A 19,429-nucleotide genomic window follows, 5' to 3' on the forward strand; every position below is an offset into this window, starting at 1 on the left:
AGGGCAACTGCATCCTATTGCCAGTGGTCTCCATAGTAAAAGGTTAAAAGCCAGGTGGAACAACTTTAACCTCTCCAGGGCTCTGAGAAGTGTTACCTATATCAGCCCAGTTTTGTTGTGTGCCTAAATTAGGAAGGCACAGGTTAAGCCTGGGAGGACTAGGCAAGAGGAAATGAGGTAGCTCCCTCACCCCGGAAGCTGGGTTGAGTGTGGTATAGCTTCACAGTGACACGTAGGTTCATATGCTAAGGAAGCTACCCAGCACTGTGTGCCATAAACCAGTGGATCTGTGACACAGGCATTCCCCAACCTGCCAGGCCCACTGTCTTGTACACACTTCAGTGTATAAACAACCTTCTTGTATAAGGCTGTACAGTACAAGGTTCTGGTTACTTTAATGGAAAGGCTCTTGGGGAGTATTGTCTTAGCTGAATGTAAGTAAATCTATGAAATGGTAGAGCTAAGCCAGCAACAGATCCTAACAGATTGCCTATCCTCTTCCCAGTGCCATGTCCCCAACCTCAGTCACTACCACACCACTGAAATCAAGGAGGGCTGGCTATGCTCAACTAGACTTCCAGCTCAGGCTTTGTGGGGATTGTCTGGAATAGTGAATAGGAAGCATCCTACCTCTTCTCTTACAAGTTTGAGATTTGCTTTTAAGCTGACAGAACAGAGGCATGGGGAGAGGGGTTGAGGCTAAAAAATGCTGTGGGGTCTGAGATCCTATGTGCATCTGATTTCAACTCATTGGTCTTGTCTGGACAATGGAGAGGAAGAAGGGTAGATCTAGAAGTGTTTCCTAGTTGCCATGACTTCGTAAAGTAAGCTAATCTCTTGGGAGATATCCCCCTTCCGGATGGATGGCAGTTGCCTTGGGCAGGAGAGCTGGGCTCAGGATACACCTAAGGTCTATTGTGTGAGGGAGAGGGCCTCATTTACAGCTGGCCTGGAGATCTCTGGCTTTAGCAGGCTGAGCATGAAACCCAGAATCCAGTTCTGCCATGGCTGTGGGGAGCTTTCCTGTTTTGGGTTCTCCTTACCTCCATTTAGTTTCTTCCTGGAGCCAGTGAGGCACTTCTGGTGGGGGTTGGGAGTGGACTCAGCCCCAGCTCGCAAGTAAAAGGAGACATGGCTTCACACTGGGATTTCTGTCCAGCCCACACAAGTGGAGATGGGGAGGCTTTTATTTGTTTCAAGCGAAAAGTGAGAACAGGAATGAGATGAAGTGTGAAAGTGAAAGGCAATACTGATATGAGGACAGGAAGGACAAAAGGGAAGACAACACAGCAGTCAACAAGGCTTAGGGGAGGGGCAGTCCATCATCACGGGGCCCAAGAGCCGTACACCCAGGTCTCCTCTGTCAGACTGGAAAAAGGGAAGCTTTGGACCCTAGAGCACCAACGTGGGGTGAGAGGGTCCTACCAATGGGCCTGTAGCTAGCACCGTGCAGCCTGCCTGCCTGGAAATGCTGGTGGGAAGCTGTGGTACCCAGTGGGGTGACTTCCCACACCCCACTCATGCCTTGACACCATTAACATATCAACCTGGTCCTCTGAAACCAGGAACACCATGCAGAGGATGAGTCTGTAAGGTACCCATGCTAAGCCAGAATACCTTCCAGGTAGGAAAACTATGCACGCATGCCCACAGGCCTTTGGGCATCCAACCAGACACAATTAGACCAACTCCCCAAACCACGAAGTCAAGTTCATACTGGAAGGAATGATAGTGTGGCTAGAAGTCATTGTTAGCTGCTGCTTCTCGGTATCCTGGCCCTAGGCTCCCTCATCTTGTGCAGGGCCAGTGGGCTGCTGCTTGTACCCTTGGCTTCTACTTGCCCACATAACAATGAGGTGTCTGGCATGATGGATGTGAGCGGGACATGAGGGTGTGGTGAGGCCATGGAGGGAGCGGACTGGCAGGTAGTCGGGTAGAGGGAAAGACTCTCTGAAGCTAGATCCCCATGTTGTGACCTGACAACCTAGCACAAAGTACCAGGCTTTGGAGAGAGCCCCCCTCCCCCCCTCCCCAGTCCTGGCCACCTCCACTGAGCAGCCTTCTCTACCTCACCCCGACCTCAGCTAGCATCTCCCTCACCCTAAGGGGGTGGGCAGAGGAGCTGGAAGACAAGCTTGCATGGGTGGGAGGAAGCTGGGGTCATATCAACCAGGCCCCCTCTGTCCCTCACAGGAAGTGAGATGCAGTGATAGCATGGATGGTGACTAAGGCCCCAAAGTCCCTGCTTCTGTCTCCCCAGAGGCCTTACAACCAGGCCAGCCCCAGGGAGCATTGCCTGTGTAAACAGCTCAGAGGAGAGGAGGGGATGCTACATATGAGAAACAGTTGCAAATAAATTAAAAAGCACCACTATGGCTTGTGCCCAGCCCCGAAGGCCCGAGTCTTGGCCGAGAAGGGGCAAGCACTAGGGGATTACAGCTGGGGACCTACGCCTTCCTACAGACAGCAAGTAGGTGAGCCTCCATCCTGCCTGAAGGGCTCAGAGGAGGGTGCCTGTGCATTAGCGTACCCTAGGGCCCCCATGTCAACCAGCCTCCAGCTCCTAGCCCCTCTCACGTCTTCTACCCAATACCCTGTCATTTCCCGAGGTTTCCAGAAATGGCTGGGCCCATTGGGCTTCAACAATCAGCCACATCTAGGCCCTGCTTGTTTCAACCTCATGCTTCCCAGTATGAACCATTTCCCCGTAGGTGAGCGTGGGAATGTGGGAACCCTACTCCCTGAGGGCTGTATTGGCATAGGGAGTTGCATGCCCCTTGGTCTGGTGGGGGTGTAGTATGGGGTATGTTAGACATCACCCTAGGGCCCCCTGAACCCATGAACCAAGGAGGCAAGAAGCTGATCAGCTGGCCTCTCAGTATGCCTCTGGCTGGACCCAGCTGGGCCTGGCTGGTCAAAACCTGCTGCTTTGACAAGCTGCCAGCCCCTGTGCTCTCCCTGGAGAGCATCTGTTCAGCAAAGGCATGCCTGCTCCTCCCTCTCTTCCTTGTTTTTGTCTCCAGGCCCCATCCATCTCCTGGCTAGCCCAGCTGTACCATGGCTAGTTCACTCCACCCCTCTGGTGCCCAGCAACTACACGGGGTCTCAGGTTTTTCTGCAAAGAAGATGAACACAGGAAGCTGTCCCTTCCAGGAGTTTCAGCTGCCTCACCTAGCCCTGGGAAACTCAAAACTGTCATACTTCCCACTCAAAGCATTGGGGTGGGGGGTCCTCAGCACAAGCTTTCCACTCCCATGTCACAGAGTGGCACTCTGTCACCTATACTGGATTTCTTGAACCAAATGCTAACTTTTAAGAGTTAGACTTCACATACAAAATCAGAAGAAAAAAAAACAGTCTGGCTCCCCTAAGCCAGTACTGTGGGCACAGAACAGTGGGAGCTCTTCTACTGAGATACAGTCCCCACCCAGAAGCCCTGCAGCCTTCCTGTGTAGCCCCTACTATTCCTGTAGGCATTCTGAGTTTACAAACCTGGTTCTACTCTTCCCGTATCCAGGACTCCAGTCCCCTCTACAACATTACTGAGTTGCTCCTTGCTGACCCATAGCCCTTCAGGAAACCAACCAACCAACCCTTCATGATCACCTCACCTGGCCTTTGCACAATCTGAATTCCAGCTTCCAGAGCCCTGTGCAGTCAGGGAACCCAGCCCTAAGCACAGCCTGTTCCTAAACTACTTCCCACATCCCCTCACACACCCCCAGTTCTCAGACTCTGTCCCTCCTTTTTAGAGCCCAGAGCCTCCCCTCCCCTTGCCTGTTTCTCTCCACATTATCTTCCTCCATCACATGCCTCATAGAATGTGGTCAACTCCTGCTATCTGGGCAGCTCTTAGGTAGATACAAGCGCCCCAAGGCCCTGCCAAATGTGACGAGCCATCACTGCCACCCAAGCCTACATAGGCTTTGAAAGCAGGAGAGGTAGTCCTGGGGCACAGGCATCTTGGTCTATCTTGTCTTGAGTTCCTCAGTAAGGGCTGAGGTGTCAGGGGGTAGGGTGGACAATAGAGCCCATTTTAAACATTGTCAGAGGAATGACCCAGGCCTGAGGGTTTCATGCTGTTACCTTATGCCCAGCCATGGCATCAAGGTCTGCTTGGTCTGCACAAACACGTTGTCCACAGTGCAAATCTGAGCCATCTGCAAAGCCCAGACCCTCTGCAGGGAGCCCCTGAGTTGCTAGAGGCAGAAGCCTCTTCTCCTGTGGTGGCCCCGGTGGCCATGGCCCAGGCTCATACATTCCCTCTGGAGCTGTGGGCACTCCAGGGCACTCTGGGCCCACAGGCTGGTTCTTGGGCAGATGTAGCTTGCAGCAAGCTCCCTGATTATGGGCCACCCAGACCTTTCTAGGAAGAATACAACCCTGCTTCCAGTTCCCTTGGTCAAGATTCCACCAGGACAGGCCTAGCTGGAGAAATGAACACCTCCACCCTACCCCACCTTCCCCTACTGACTGGCGGGGTCAGGAAACTTCCCATGGGTCTGTGCATAGGAGCAGTGGCAGGACCAGCAAGCCTTCCCACCCAGCTCCATGGCTCTCAGGTCTCTCAGCTTTGCCCTCCTCAAGCCATTAGCACATCCATTTGTCCTTTTCCCCCAAATACCTTAAACTTCAGTCCTAGAGCTAAAAACTGAAGAAAATACTGAATCTTGGCCCAAAGGTAGGGGCTTGGCTCCAATGGGAGGAGAGCAGCCTGAGGGCTGAGCTGCAATGCACCCTGCCTGTAGCCTCTTGCTTTGCCCCATCACCAGCTCCTGCCTCGAGCGAGGCAGGTTCCAGCAGATAGATCCTGGCCTCCAGAAGCAGGACAGGGTCTGGAGTGCTGGCATCCACCTCACACTCGGATCTGGTACCCATTGAGGTCTGGCATGGCTTTGGGCTCTGGAGGCTTCTTCTCACCCGAGGGCCTGCAAGGGGGAAGGGGAAAGCAGGAGGGGAGTGGGTGGTCAGTAGGGAGATGGCAGAGAAGAACAAGTGGTAGCTGCCCCTCCTTGTCTCCCATTCTCCAGGGCAGCAGCAGAGGCCAGGAAGCAGTGTGACTCTCAGACTAGCCGGTCTGTTCTCTGAAGTGGGAGTCACGTTGTCTTGTCTGCCTCTTGCCTTTTACACGAGGTTACCTCATTAGGCAGGGAGGGCATGGAGAAAGCTTCCAGTATAAATCTTCCTGAAAGGACTCAGGTCAAGTCAATGGTGGATATTCTGGTGCCAGAGTCTGCTAGATACCCCTTAATTCAGAGGTAGCCTCTGAATGACAATTACATTTACAGTACAGTAATACACAGGGATGGAATCAGAGCATGAAGCTTGGTGTTTTATGGCTTTTTTTCCCCTTTGCCATCTACACACAGACAAAAGGTGTGTCCAAGATCAGCTACCCAAGCAGCATAGAGCCACGGGTCATGTTCAACCTTAGCAGACAACTGAAGAGCTTGAAGCTTCAAGAGCCTGTCCGGTCCCACCTCCCACACAGCCTCTGCTCCTGCCTCAGACTTGCTGTCTGGACCCTGACAGTCCACACAGGTGAGGAAATGGCACCATGTTACTGTCAAAGGTACCCTCAATCCCAAGTCACTGCCCTCGGGCAGAAATACAAAAGGGAGAAGGATAGGGAGAAGTGGCAAAGCCAGAGGAAGAGAGGGAAAGCAGAAACCTTTTGCCTCCACACCCACGCCTCCCCAAAGTCCCTCCTTTTACCGTCTCTCACTGCGGCTGTTCCTGCGGTGGGGGCTGGACTGGGCCCTCTGTGGGGAGGAAACATCTTTCTTCCGGTCCTTAGTAGGAGAGGGAGGTCCTGCCCCCTTGCCAATCTAGATGGAAGAAAGAAAGGAAAGTATATTCCAGGGCTGCCCCAGAACCCCCCTGCCCTGCCCTGCCTTGCTTCACCTTGCCCTGTGGAGAGCCACTAACCCCTGGAGGCTGTCCTAGACAGGGCCCAAGAAGCCTCAGGAGACTACTGCCTTGTCTGGGGTTCTTCTTTCCCAGGCACTAAAGCCATCAGGATGGTCCCCACCAGGCCTGAAAGTCATTCAGAAGTGGTGGAGTTGCACACCACTGTCACAAACTGGAAAATGCTTTCAGGAAAAGGCCCATTTACCCAGGCCAGCTAAACATGTGCCTGACAAGGACCTGCCCATTACTCAGCTCTGAGCCAGGATCCTATCACCTTCAAAATGGCCATGGTTATGTTGAGCCAATCAAAAGTTAGACTAATAGCTCTGTCTCTGATTGAAGGAGAGAGAGGAAAAAAAAAGAGAGAAAAACAAATGAATCATCTTTGATGCAGCATGATCATCTTGCCTTGAGTTTTCAAAACATGGGCTGCAGTGTGGGAGCCAGAGGGAATAACATGGGAGTCCTTAGTGGGGAAGAGACCTGGGAATCATAGCACTAGAGCACTAGCCACTGGCTCCAACCTGCTGCCTTCGACATACTGCTATTCCCAGCATCAAGAGCCACCTCCCTAGTGAAGAGGATCGCCCAGGAGCACAGCATACCCCTTTTCTACTTGGTGGGCAGCTGCTGCTGCGTCAGTCCTAGAAGAAGGCTCACCAAGCCTAGGCCTCTGCCTGGACCCCTGCAGGTTCCCATGACAAACCTGATGCCCCTCAGGGGGAGTAGCTCCAGCCCTGTCTGCTCTCACTGCCTATGGCAAAGCCCTAAGCTTCCTACCCTAAAAAACAGCTGCCACCAGCCTCTGCCCCCCGCCTGCTGGCTTCTGGGAGCTGTCAGGAGAAAGTACGCAAGCTGGCTGTAGAGGCGCCTAGAGGGACAGACCATTCACATCACCTGTTCAGGGGGTACCCAGAGAAAGCCCCAAATTCTGTCAGCTGGAGGGTTCTTAGCACCTTTGCTCAATTGCTGTAGGTACAACAAACTCCCTACCTTCACTACCATGCTCAATGTCCTCCCATGGTCTGACTTCCCTCTTTCTTCTGACCTCTTCCTGATTGTTGACTGCAGGCAGTGGGCTGGGAGCTCAATCAGGGGCAACAGGAGGCTGGGTGAAGTTGCTCACCACCTTGCCTGCCATGCTCCCAGATAAGACAAGGTATCAGACCAACCCACCTTGACTCTAAAGTCTCCTGGCCTGAAGCACCGGGGCTTTGTCTTGTCTTCAAGACCAAGACCTACCACTATGCAAACCCAGCTCACCAGCTTCTTCCTCCATCCCCAGCTGTCCTTGATCTATCCAGCCTAGGACCATCACAGTGAGAGACCTTGCCTGGAGCCCTACCCTGAGTGTAAAGACACCACTGAGCCCATTGCCCTCCATCTGCACACCACATGGGAAGCAGGGTAAGGGCTTGGTGTCAGGTCCCTCAGGGAAGCAGCTCCCCACCCTTGGTCTGCAGAGCCTGACCTTGAGCCGCATATCTCGGGCATGGCGCTCCAGCTCCTTGCGGAAGTCATCTCGGCCCAGCCTCTCCACGTCCAGCACCGAGTGCTTCCACTCGATCTGCTCCACGCTGTGTGGGTCATGGGACACGCACTGGCCCAGCTTCACCTTCTTCAGCACATGCCAGCAGCGGCCATAGGCGGCTTCATAGTCCAGCACAAGCTCGCTGAGCGTGCGGAAGGCAGGCGGCTTATACATCAGGTCCTCACGCCGGCTCATGCCCAGGGCCCCATAGCGGCCCCCGAAGTTCACTCCCAGCACGATGTGGCGGAAGTAGTTCCCTGAGAAGTAGGTCTTGAAGCTGATGGGGAAGCGTTCCAGGGTGGGCATGCTGTTGGTGAGGTAACTAGCCAGTCACCCAAGTTAAGGAAAGGGCCAGGAGAGGCACCTAACCAGGACTGGGCCAGTGACAGCTTGATTCATGGGACCTGTATAAGCCCTAGGGGCCTCTAGTCCACCAGCATCTAAATACAGAAACTCCATCTTGCTCATCCCCAAATTCCTGCCCTCTTATCAGTCAAACTACTACACAGTAGGTGCTTGATAAAGTGAATTCTGTGGGAAGAGGATTCGCCATCATTAGTGGCCACTTGTAGGTGGTCAGTTAGTGATCTCCGAATAATACTAACAAAGGTTCCCCACTCAAGAGGCCGGGCTTTCTAGCGCTCATGTGGCTGGAGCAGGGACAAGAGAGGCCTCCGAACATTCCTCCTTTTACCCTTCTCTCTCCTCCTCTCCCTGCTCCTGTCAATCATTCACTTCTCAGTTTCTGGGCCCTTCAGAGACATTCTCCATCATTTTTTTTCCTTTTGCACACATGGAATTCCTCACAGATGCAGACAATTCGGTCTCCCCCCACCCCCACCCTGCCCCAACTCCACTGCCCTTAAATAGAATCAAGCACCTCACCATAGCTCAGAGGCCTGCAATGGCCAGCGCCACGCCCACTCCAGACTGTCACACCGCTCATTCTCCCACTTCTCTCCCTCTCCAGCCACCTGGGCCTCACCCCTGAGGGCTCCTCTCCTGCACAGGCCTCAGGCTTGGCTGGCATCACCCTCACAAGTGCAAGTCTACTGCACTCCTTACAGTGCGATCTGTATTTTCTTTGTTTCCTTGCTTTTCCTGGTTCTCCCACTAGAATGTAAGTGTCTTGCAGACAGGGAACTCATATCTTTTGCCATTTCTCTAGGGTTCAGCACAGAGACAGCACTTAACAGTTACTCTGTAGAACTCCTGCACACATGGGTATGATGGGTTAAAATATGGAAGAGCCACCACTTACAGACATTGTGCCTTCCACGCATGACTAACTCGGGGTCCCAAGACTCTTCTGCAGATACTATCATTACTCCCCCCAAACACACACAACTCCTTTGGCAGAGGAGGGACTCTGAGGCTCAGAGGCAGGATTCCAGCCCAGCTAGTCTGAGCCCAAAGTCAGTGCCCTGAGGCCAAACTACCTTCAAGAACCAAGCTGAAGAATGATGGAAGAGGTGACATTGTTCTAGTTGCATTGGGCACATAAGCGGACATGTAAAATCAAAACCGTTCTCTACAACTACTTGAAGACAATAATCATACTTACATACACCTACATAGGCAAGCTGATTTACTGGTACTCACTGAGCCCGGTCCCTTGATATGAAAGAAATACACAGCGCCACCCGGCAGAGGCTCACAATGTTTTGGGACAATGGGGACACTAGAGAGGGTCCCCTCACCCAGAAGGGAACTGCTTCTGTTTTCTTGGTGCCCCAAAACTGGCAGGCAACCCCAGGATGGTCTTAAAACCTTGATTTTGCCTATAGCAGGCTGTGCCTGTGTGCACAATGAAGGTTTGGAAAAAGACGCTGTATAAACAGGGCAACACTGGCAGGGCTCTTGAAAGTGGTTTTGCCCAGTTACAAATAACTGCCACGATGCAGGTAGCACTCAAGACCTCTGTGGGGAGGGGAGCCCGAAGTCTCTGTGTAAACCTAAGCTAAGAATGGGTGGGCATGACCCTTGGATCACAGCCCCTCTGAAAAGCAGGCTCCTTGCCTTTGCCTCCTGGTGCAGGTCCTAGGGACAGATCCCCTGTCCCATTAGGCTCCTCCTCCTCCCCTCCTTACCACCCCTAATCCGTGGTCCTCTGAGTTCTAAGCCGGACACCTGCTCCTGGGTGACTGACAACCTATTCAAAGGCTGGAGCAGGGAACACAGTGGTGGTAATAGGAGAAGGGAGGTAAAAGCTACTGGCCTCAAGTTGGGAAGCTGAGTAATGGGCCCACAGGGATTCATGACAGTGTTCTGCTTGTATAAGCTTCAATGTGTTATACATAAAAACTGGGGGCTCTGTGGAGGGCAGTCTCTCCTGGGAGCTTGTCTGTCCCCATGGTGACCAATGCTTCTGACTGAGCAACAGGCCTACTTCTGCCCTTCAGACACTGGCTGGGAAACCCTGTGCACATCTTTGCTTTCAAGACTCTATAAACATACGTGTCCTAGATGTGCCAACACTGGGCCTCTCGATTGCTTCTCTCTCTCAAGACTGTTTAGCCCAACTGGACAAAACTGTGTCTACAAGACTCAAAACAGAGCTTCCCGGCAAGCCTGGGAAGGCAGCGAGCCCCTCAGGCCACTTCATTTTGGGGCGAGTTCTCCATCCTTTCAGAGACTTCTTCACCCTGGCGAGATCACTCAACTTGGAGGCTCCTCTGCCCGGAAGAGGCTCCTTCACCTGGGGCCAAGTGCAGGACTGCATGGGGGAGAGGGGGAAGGAGAATCCCTGGACCTCCATCAGGCTCCATCCCTTCGCCCTTCCAGAGCAGGAAGCTGAGGCCAGAGGAAGGATACATTCCCAGGATCACGGCTTCCAGGCATTTGATTGGCAGAGCCTCTTTGGTCATTTCCTTGGCCAAGTCCATCAGTCTGTGAGAAGGGAAGAGGGAGATAAATGGAGTCTCATCCCCAGGCAGACCTTCCCTCCTCTCCCCCAAGTCTGGAGCCTGAGGAGGTGAGGCAGGCAGCCAAGGGCCATCAAGAAGGAGACCTACTTCCCATTCCCTTTCCTCTTTTCACCTACTCTTCCCACTCAGGCTGTAGCACAAAGACCTCTGGGGGAGGGGTGCATGAATGGAGGCCAGAACTTGAGCGCCATTGTGCTTACAAGGCAGTGGAGGTGGAGGCAGAGACCTTGGCATTGCTCTTGTCCCCGTTAGAGTAAACTGGACATTTCTCACTCAACCACACTTTAGGAAGAGCTTGCTGACTGATGGCAAGTGCTCCCCATTCAGAGTTGCCTGGTGCCTGCCCAGCCTGCTCCTGAAATTGGAATTCAGGCCATTTCCAGACAGCCAGTCCTCCAGGGCTGGCTCCTCCTTCCTCCCTGAATGCTACCCTCAGCCCTGGGGCTTTGCCCAGGAAGCTGCCTGGACTCTAGCATCTCCTGCCAGATTCTGCGGGACCCCAGCATTCAACAGCTGCAAAATCAGAGCAAAGCTTGGCAGGGAGGCTGGGTTCCACCCAGGGGCTCTGAAAGGGGGCAATTAGGTAATCATTTAAAGCATCTTTCTTGAGAATGCAAACAGTATACATGGAGAGATGTGAAAATTTCATGCTTTTTTTTTGCGGGGCGGGGGTGGGGAGGTGGGGACTGGTCCTGGGCTTGAACTCAGAGCCTGGGTGCTATCCCTGAGCTGCTGTTGCTGCTTTTTCTTCTTTTTTTTTTTTGCCAGTCCTGGGGCTTGAACTCAGGGCCTGAGCACTGTCCCTGAGCTTGTTTTGCTCAAAGCTAGCCCTCTACCATTTGAGCCACAGCGCCACTTCCAGCTTTTTCTGTGTATGTAGTACGGAGGAACCCAGGGCTTTATGCATGCTAGGCAAGCATTCTAGCACTAAGCCACATTCTCAGCCCCTTTTTCTTTTTTTGCTCAAGGCTAGCACTCTACCACTTGAGCCACAGCTCCACTTCTGGCTTTTTTGGGGGTAGTTTGTTGAAGATAAGAGTCCCACGGACTTTCCTGCCAAGGCTGGCTTCAAACTATGATCTCAGATCTCAATGTCTTGAGTAGCTAGGACTATAGGCATGAGCCACCAGCACCCAGCTCACTTCTGGTTTTTAAGTGATTAGTTAAGTGTCTCATAGACTTTCCTGTCTGGGGATGGCTTCAAACCATGATCCTTAGATTGTAGCCTCTTGAGTAGTTAGGATTATAGGCATGAGCTGCTGGCACCTGGTTAACATTAACTTTTAATGCCCAGGGGTTTTATGGCTTTGGTTCCTCTGGACAGAGCCCCTAGACTCAGCCTCTGGCTTCCTCTCCTTTCATCCTGGTAGTTCTGCTGTCCATCTGTGATAGATTTTTCTTCTTCTTTATGATATCCTTAGGAACGCAGGGTGGTACCTGCCCAAGGGACTTCCTTGATGAGAGTCCCTATCTGCCCTCTAAGCTGTTACTTAAAAGTAAACCTCAGAGCACCCCCTTGCCATCCAACCCAGCCTGGGGGTTCTATGAGCCCAGTTGGGAGATAGGCCTCCATACTTACCCTGTCAGAGGTCTGCTCTTCTTAATTTCAAAGAACTGTGTCCCTGTGTGATTGTACCTTTGGGTACTAGTTAAGGGCTTTCTGGTTTGGTCTGAAAGAGGGTGTCCTTTCTTTCCTCCTCCTCACCCCTTCCCCACCCTTCCCGCAGACCCTGGAGCCCAGCAGCTTCCCAATGCAGGCTGGGTAAGGATCCTATAGTGTCTGTCACAGGGCAGCTGGGTGGGATGCTCAGGACTTGGGACTCTGCAGGAGGAGAAAGGGGGACACAGCATGGAGCTTCTCCTTCCCCTTCTACTTCCCTCTCCTTCCTCCTTTCATCTTTGGCCCTTGTTTTTTTCTTCCTGGACTCCTTTCCTAGGACAGAATTCTGAGCCAGTCTTTCCCCCAATGGCTAAGAAGCAATGGGAGCAGAGAGAAGACTGGGAATCCAGTTACAGCCAGTCACTTCCCCTCACAGCATTTTTAGTCACCTGCCTGGCCTTTCCCCACGGGGGACCCATACCCAGTTCTCCCACCTTGAACTCCACCTGTATGAGAGGTAGGGGCCAGGGTGAGTAAACAGGTTCAGGCTGGAGGTCCCCTGCAAGGGGACGCAGGAGAATGGGGACTCATGGAGGCCAGCTCTTTGTAGGATGGCAACTGCCCTCTTGTGAGGGAAGAGAAAGGCAAGAGTCAGGAGAAAAAATTCCAAGATGTGGAACATAAATAATTCTTCTTCTCCCTTACCTTTATAGTCAGATTTTCAGTAGTCCTAGGGATGAGGGAAAACTGAGGCCATCTCTTCCCTAGCAAGTTGCTCAGTGTCATTTCCCTCTCTTTATCCCAACACAGACATACACAGACACAGACAGACAGACAGACAGACACACAGACACAGACACACACACAGCCACACACAGACACAGACACACACAGACACACACAAACAGACACACACACACACACACACACACACAGACAGAGAGAGAGAGAACAAGAGGGCCAGCACTCAGCAGACAAATAATTCCTCTCAGCTCCAGGGAACACAGAGATACAGAGATGGCTGGTAATCGAGTCTCTGGAGTTAGGGAGGGAGGCAGCTCTGCTGATCTCTTTCCAGCCTTGTCTGAAACAAGCCCCACTTAGGCTTTGGGGCCTTCACTCCAACCAGTGGTGGTCATAGCTGTGGACCAGAGGATACTGCAGCTCCCTGATGTAGCGCTGCACAGCTTCCAGGCGCTCGGGGACAGGCGTAGTCGGCTGGAAAGTAGGCACACTTGGTATGGGAATCTGGGGACAGAGAAAGAGCTCTGATCATATGACGTGGGACACATCGTTCTTGTTTCTCTTTAAAAATTACCTTTAAATACTTGTACAAAGGGGTCTGAAGTCAACCTGTGTCAATGTATAAGTACAATGCGCCTTGATCCATGTCACCACTGCCATCATTGGCCTCCTCCATCTATCCTAACCCCACTGTCAAGTTTCCTAGTTCCATTTTCACACATGTACATTGAGTATTGTGACCGTATGTGCCCACCCTTCTTCTCTCCATTTGTCCTCCCCTTCCCCTTCAGTTCCAACTCCCTCCAAGTATTCCATTTTGATGACTTGTCTGTCCACTGTTCAGTTGGGTTATACCATGGAACCCTGTCCCTTCCTATACCATATTTTTTAGTCTGTTTGGTCATGTATACATGCAAATGGGCATGGTCACTTTGGAGGTCTCATAAAAGCATAGAGGCCTAGGCTTCCTCAACATCTCATTTGCTCACCAGCACCAGACCTCAAATAGTACAGACTACAGGGCGACAAGGGAGTCCTCCCCACCAGAAGGGGTTTCCCAGCACCAAGCCCCAAAGGGAAGACAGAGGATGAGTCAGTAGGCTGTGGCCGCTGAGCTGCTGGGAGTCAGATAGGAAAAGGCAGAACCTCAGCAGTGCCCCAGACATCAGGAAATGTCCAGGAAAGAAGCAGCTATGCAGTTAAGTCAGAGAGGCCCAGGGAGCTGGGAGGTGCACTAGTGAGGGGCCTCTGGGGTTTCAGAACTGACTTCCTGTACAGAAGAACTAGACGCATGGGGACAAGGCCCATCTCTCTGGGCTCTTCCTGTCTCTAGCACAGCCAGCTGTGAGCTGGCCTTAGACTCTTCACAAGGAGAACAGACCTCATAGGCCACCCCCTGGCCTCCCAAGGCCACATAGCTCTCCTATATTTGCAGGTATAGGAAGAAGAAAAGAAAAGGAGTATCAGAAGCCCCTGTGCAAACTCAGGGTGTGTTAGAGAGGCTTTGCGATCCTTCCTTCTTTTCCTTGGTCCTTTCTCCAGTTCTGGAGAGGCTGAGCCTACAGGGCACAGCCTTTGAAATCATGTGGCTGCCAAGAGCTCTGACAGGAAGTGAAGTGGCATGCCAGTTATCCGCACACTCTAAGGCCTGGGGTGCTGCTGATGGTGGGGAGCAGGGACAGTATCTAGCAGATATTCTTGCTGGGTGGAAATGCAGAGGGGAAGGGCCCTGGCTCCAGAGGCACAGTCCTTTGCTTCCCCACCACTTTGGACAGTCCTCTCCTTCCTGTTTGGACAGTCCCCAGCAGCTGATCTCTCCGCCTGGGGAAGCTATTTCCCCTTTTCACATTGCTCCCCTCCTCCAACTGAAGCCAGATATTACAGTCACCAGAAGGAAACAAGCCTCTTCCTCCTGCCCACCCTGTGCCAAATGGACTCCAGAACTCTCCGAAGGCCTGGCTGGCCTCCCCTGTGAGGAGGATATTTGATCGGCAAGGTGGGAATGGTATACAGGACTTACTGTTTCCTGTAAACAGCATGGCACATCCACCTGGTCACTTCACCTCAGGTGGCATTCTCTGCATGGCAAGATAATCTCTACTTGCTTGTCAAGTGGGGATCCAGCCACCTGGAGGAATGCGAGGTACCCTCCCAGGGAAAGTTCCAGATTGAGAGGGAGCCTGAGTCCAAGAAGCATTTACCCAAGCTTATGAAGAGCCAAGTCAAAACCCAGCTGAGATTCCCAAGGAAGGCTTCAAAGGCCACCATCACTAAGCTGGAGGGAGCTATCTGGCAAGCTCCTTGAGTCATGTCACCCCATGTAACTTCACCTATCCCCAAATGTTCACTGCAAACAGATTCACCCACACACATAGTCAAGAAACACTGGGCATCCAGATGACCAAGCCAGTTTGGGCCTGGTTATCCGGATGGTCCCCACAAGCCCTACATTCCTACCCCTGAAAATGAGGGTCAGGAAAAACTTCCTTGCCTTTTATTTTTGGTGCCAAGTACTGGGGCTTGAACTTAGGGCCTTGAGCATCACTTGGCTTTTGTTGCTGTTGTTGTTTGTTTGTTTTGCTCAAGGCTGGTGCTTTACCACTGGAGCCACACCTCTACTTCCAGCTTTTTTCTGGTTAATAGGAGATAAAAGGTCTCTCAGGTTTATCTGCCCAGACTGGCTTCCAACTGTGATCCTCAGATCTCAGCCTACTGAGTAGCTAGGATTACGGGCATGAGCTACCAGCACCTCACATTTCCTTGCCTTTGAGGGGTGGAATTAAGTGGGTACATTTAGGGGTGCTCAGGGATGGTTCCACTTCTACTGCCGAGGTCAAGAATATCATGTCCCTTGTTTCAGAAATTGACAGCCATGAGGCCTAGAACCCTCTGAGTTGGAGGAGCTTCTCCATCCAGTGCAATAAGGAGGCCTGGAGAAAGCAAAGCATCTGCATCTGGATGTGTGGCCAAGAGGCAGGATGGCCCAGAGATGGGCAGAGAAGATGCAGGCACTGGACACTGTGGAATCCCAGCTCTGACTTCATGATGCTCCTGAATTTCCCAGGCCTCAGATGCCCACTTTCCAAAATGGGCATTGTAACAGAATGACATTGAGATGCTGTGTGAAGACACTCAGAACAGGGCCTGGCACAGAGCAAAGATGCGATTCCTGACAACCATCTGGTGTGTACCAAAGATAGGACCCAGACAATGTGACCCTTTCAGAGATATCCCAATTCCCATTCTGCAGGCATCAGTAACCAGACCCACAGTCAGAACTTGAACCAGTGAGCCTGGTTAAGTGGCTGTGAGACTTGTAAAGATGATGGCAACCTGCAACACAAAGATTTATATCCAGGAGAGCATGCAGGGCTGCAGGCACTGAGATCCTTCTAGAAACAAGTCATTTACCATATCAGGGTCATCCTTACAGAGGCTCTTTCCCTAAGTGCTTATGGGTTGGTGTGCTGCATGCCTACTCCTTTTGCATTAATAGGCACCTATTAGATGCCCACCTAATGAGGTATGGTATGCATTATATCAACATTTCCTGTCAACCTCCCTCCGTAGCAGGCATTGCCACTGTGCCTATTTGATAGCTGTGGAAAGTGAGAGGCAAGGAGACTGTTATGAAAAAGCAAAGATTTGAACACTGTGGGTCTCACTCCAGAGTGCTCTCCTTTAGTCACACTACCCTGAAACCTCAGGATGCAGCTGACTGCAGACACCTGGCAGGTCACAAACCCAAAAGGCAGGCTGGGAAGATGGGGGATGGGGAGGCGGCTTGTGGCAAAGTAGGGGAAAGAGAATCTCTCTTCAGCCCCAGTTGCCAGCTGCCATGTAGGATTGCAGATTCTCTGTTCCAATTTTGTTTTCTGTAAAGACGCCAGAACCCCGAATCCTTATGTGCGAAATCTTCCAATTTTAACTTCTGGCTCATGCAGTCTTTAAAGACATTGTGCAGCCCCAACAAAGCCCTTCTTGGGCTCACCCTAGTACAATCTCTGCAGATGCCTCTGTGCCAGCCCCACCTGCATGACCACTCAGGGGGAGACTCTCTACAGCTGGTAGACCGGCATCCAGCCACAGCTGCCCTTCTTGAAAGCCTCCCAGGATCCTTCACACCTCTCAGACCTGAACCTGATTGACTCCTTTCTGCTCTGGAACATGGAAGGAAAGTACCTTCTCCATCTGAGACACTTTTCCAAAGACTTGAGGATGAGAAATTTCAAAATATCCCCAAATTTCTCATGAAATTCCTTCTACCTGACTGGAGTCCTGTCTCCACCCCGCTCCCTCAGTAGCTTTACGCCTTCTTCCATGTCTTTACTGAAACTGAGGACTGAAGATGATCTGAGGGCACATATTTTTCAGTTCCCAGGAGCGATGAGTTTTAGGAAGCCATTCAGACATAAGCAAGATGGCTGGAGAGCTGTCTGCTCAGCCAACTTGCCCATGTGAGACAAGCGTGTGGCTTTCGCTTCATTGACACAAATGCTCTCCGTGCCATACAGTCTTCCCTCCTTACGAAGGAAGGGAGAAAAAGTAGAATGCTTGTAACCAGTATTTGGGGCAGGGGGAGTTTGTCAAGTGCCTTAACACATGATTTCTGATTCCATCTTCCCCCAACCAACCCCATTTTACAGATGAGAGCACTGTGGTTCAAACAGGCTTGCCTAAGGCCACAAAGACAGGCAGGTGAGCCAAACTAATGCACACGTCCTTTTTTCCACAATACTTTCTCTTCCAGTTTATCTCAAGAGGGAAAGGAGGAGGAATCAGAGCTGGATCCCAAAATTTATGCTTTAGAGTATTCAGTACCATGATCATTTAAAGAAAATATTGATCATGATATATGACCATGTATGAACTAAATAAATTATGAATCTAGAGGACAATGATGCAGTCATTTAACATCAACCTACATTTTCCCCTCTGGAAACATTAGACTGCAGCTTAACCTTTAACCTCTGATTCTCCCGCCTTGCCCCAACCCCCAGGGGTCGTTTCCTGACAGCTCTACCAGTAACCTGGTGAAAACCAAACAGGCCATTTGCCCCCCTCTGTGTGACACTAACTCCATGTCCCTGCACCCTCCCTTCTCACCAGAGTGCACAGGACCAAGCACTGAGCTCTGACGGCTGTACATTGAGAACAGTGCCTCCTTAGACATCAACATATTTTTTTAAAAAGCACCCTTTGCCATATAGCACTGTACAGCCCACAGTCTCCAATACACAGTGCTCCTTCTGTGCCAGGCACACAGGAGAGCTTGGAGAGACAAAGATGAGTGAGACACAGCCTCTGGCTTCTTTCTTGACAACACAGACACAACCAAAGGATTGCTGCTGAGGAGAGGCTCCAGCTCATGTAGAGAAGTCTCCAACGCTTCTCCAGAGCACTTCTTTTTAATTTTCCTGAACAGAGCTGGAAACCTGAAGGCCAAATACCTGGCATGAAGCCCCAGCCCTGCCACTTACTGCCTGTGGGTGCTTGACTTTCTACTTTGAGCTTTTGTATCTGTAAAACAGGGACTTAAACTCCATGTCCTTCAGAGACTTCAGTGAGATAATGCAAGAAAATAGTTTCTCACCCTAGAAAGAGCCCTGTCTCCACAGACACATGCATGATGTCTCTGCTCATAGGTCTCTGTCTTCGCATGTGTCTGTATGCTAGTTCGGATCTGTGGTCCCACCTATAAAATCCCCAGGGTTGGGAAGGGAAGGACCTCCGGAGACAGGGCCCTGAACCTCATACAACAATCCCAACAGCAGTGGACTGAAAGTTCTGGAATAGGAATGACTGTCTTTATTTCTAAAATGGCATTCCCCACCTGTCATTTATTTCCAACACCATGCATTGGAGGAAGAAGTGTGTGGCTCGCCCCTTTAGCACCAAGGTCACCAACCCCAGGGCTCACCTCCTTCCCCGCCACCCCACCTCACCTTGGGCAGGTCGGAGGCTCCGCGGATCCTCTGCGCCACCTTCTCCCCATCAGGGTGGATCTTGGCCACGTGCTTCCACATCCTCTCCCAGGTGGCCTCATCCACCGGCAGACCACCTCTGTTGATGAAGAAAGGGACACCTCCATCTCGCAGGTCCTCTTCCCCTTCCTCCGCGGGATCCTCATCTCTCTGGGCTGAAGCCCCTTCACTGGTCTCCAAACGCCGGATCCCGGAGTGGGCAGCGGCGGCAGCAATGGGGACAGCACTGCTGCCAGTCCCGATCACCTTCTTCCCCACGGGCATCCCTAAATCCTTGACGGGGGTGGGAGGATGGACCAGAAAAATGGGCGGGAAAAAAAATAGGTGGCTCACAGGAGGCTTCCCACACACCGGCAGCAGCGAGAACACGTGGCCAAACAGGGCGCCGCGCCTTTAAGAAACTAGGGCGTGGCTCCTGTACAATAAAATACTACTCGGTAAGAAAGAAAGAAAATCCGCGCAGCCACCTGAAGAAGTCAGAGCCCGGGGGCTGGGGGCCCGGGGGTCAGCCCGAGAGGCCTGGTGTTGCTGAGAAAACCCCAACTCGGCCGCCCTCACCGAGCATCCCCATTTGGCAGCGAGAACAATGACAGGCAGCAATCTAGGAGAAAAGTCGGAGGGAATCCGAGACCAGACAGCTCAGGCCTGCGACCGTGGAAAGCCGGGGGCCAAGGCACCCGAGTCCACGCCGACGGGGCGTCCTGAATCCCAATTGGTGTGTGTGGGGGGGGGG

General features: G+C 52.1%; 1 protein-coding gene across 1 annotated transcript; it reads right to left on the minus strand.

Moving 5' to 3' along the window:
• Positions 1-1,143: 1,143 nt before the first annotated feature.
• Positions 1,144-19,414, minus strand: Vash1 (vasohibin 1). Its single transcript, XM_013017392.1, has 7 exons — positions 18,658-19,414; positions 13,128-13,216; positions 11,948-12,004; positions 10,256-10,330; positions 7,382-7,763; positions 5,716-5,828; positions 1,144-4,928 (listed from the first exon to the last, which is right to left on the minus strand). The coding sequence occupies exons 1-7, from the start codon at positions 18,958-18,960 to the stop codon at positions 4,856-4,858; spliced, it is 1,092 nt and encodes a 363-aa protein (XP_012872846.1). The 5' UTR covers positions 18,961-19,414; the 3' UTR covers positions 1,144-4,855.
• Positions 19,415-19,429: the final 15 nt, after the last annotated feature.

This window comes from Dipodomys ordii, unplaced genomic scaffold (assembly GCF_000151885.1).
Source record: "Dipodomys ordii isolate 6190 unplaced genomic scaffold, Dord_2.0 Scaffold2, whole genome shotgun sequence".
In the NCBI taxonomy this organism is placed as follows: domain Eukaryota; kingdom Metazoa; phylum Chordata; class Mammalia; order Rodentia; family Heteromyidae; genus Dipodomys; species Dipodomys ordii.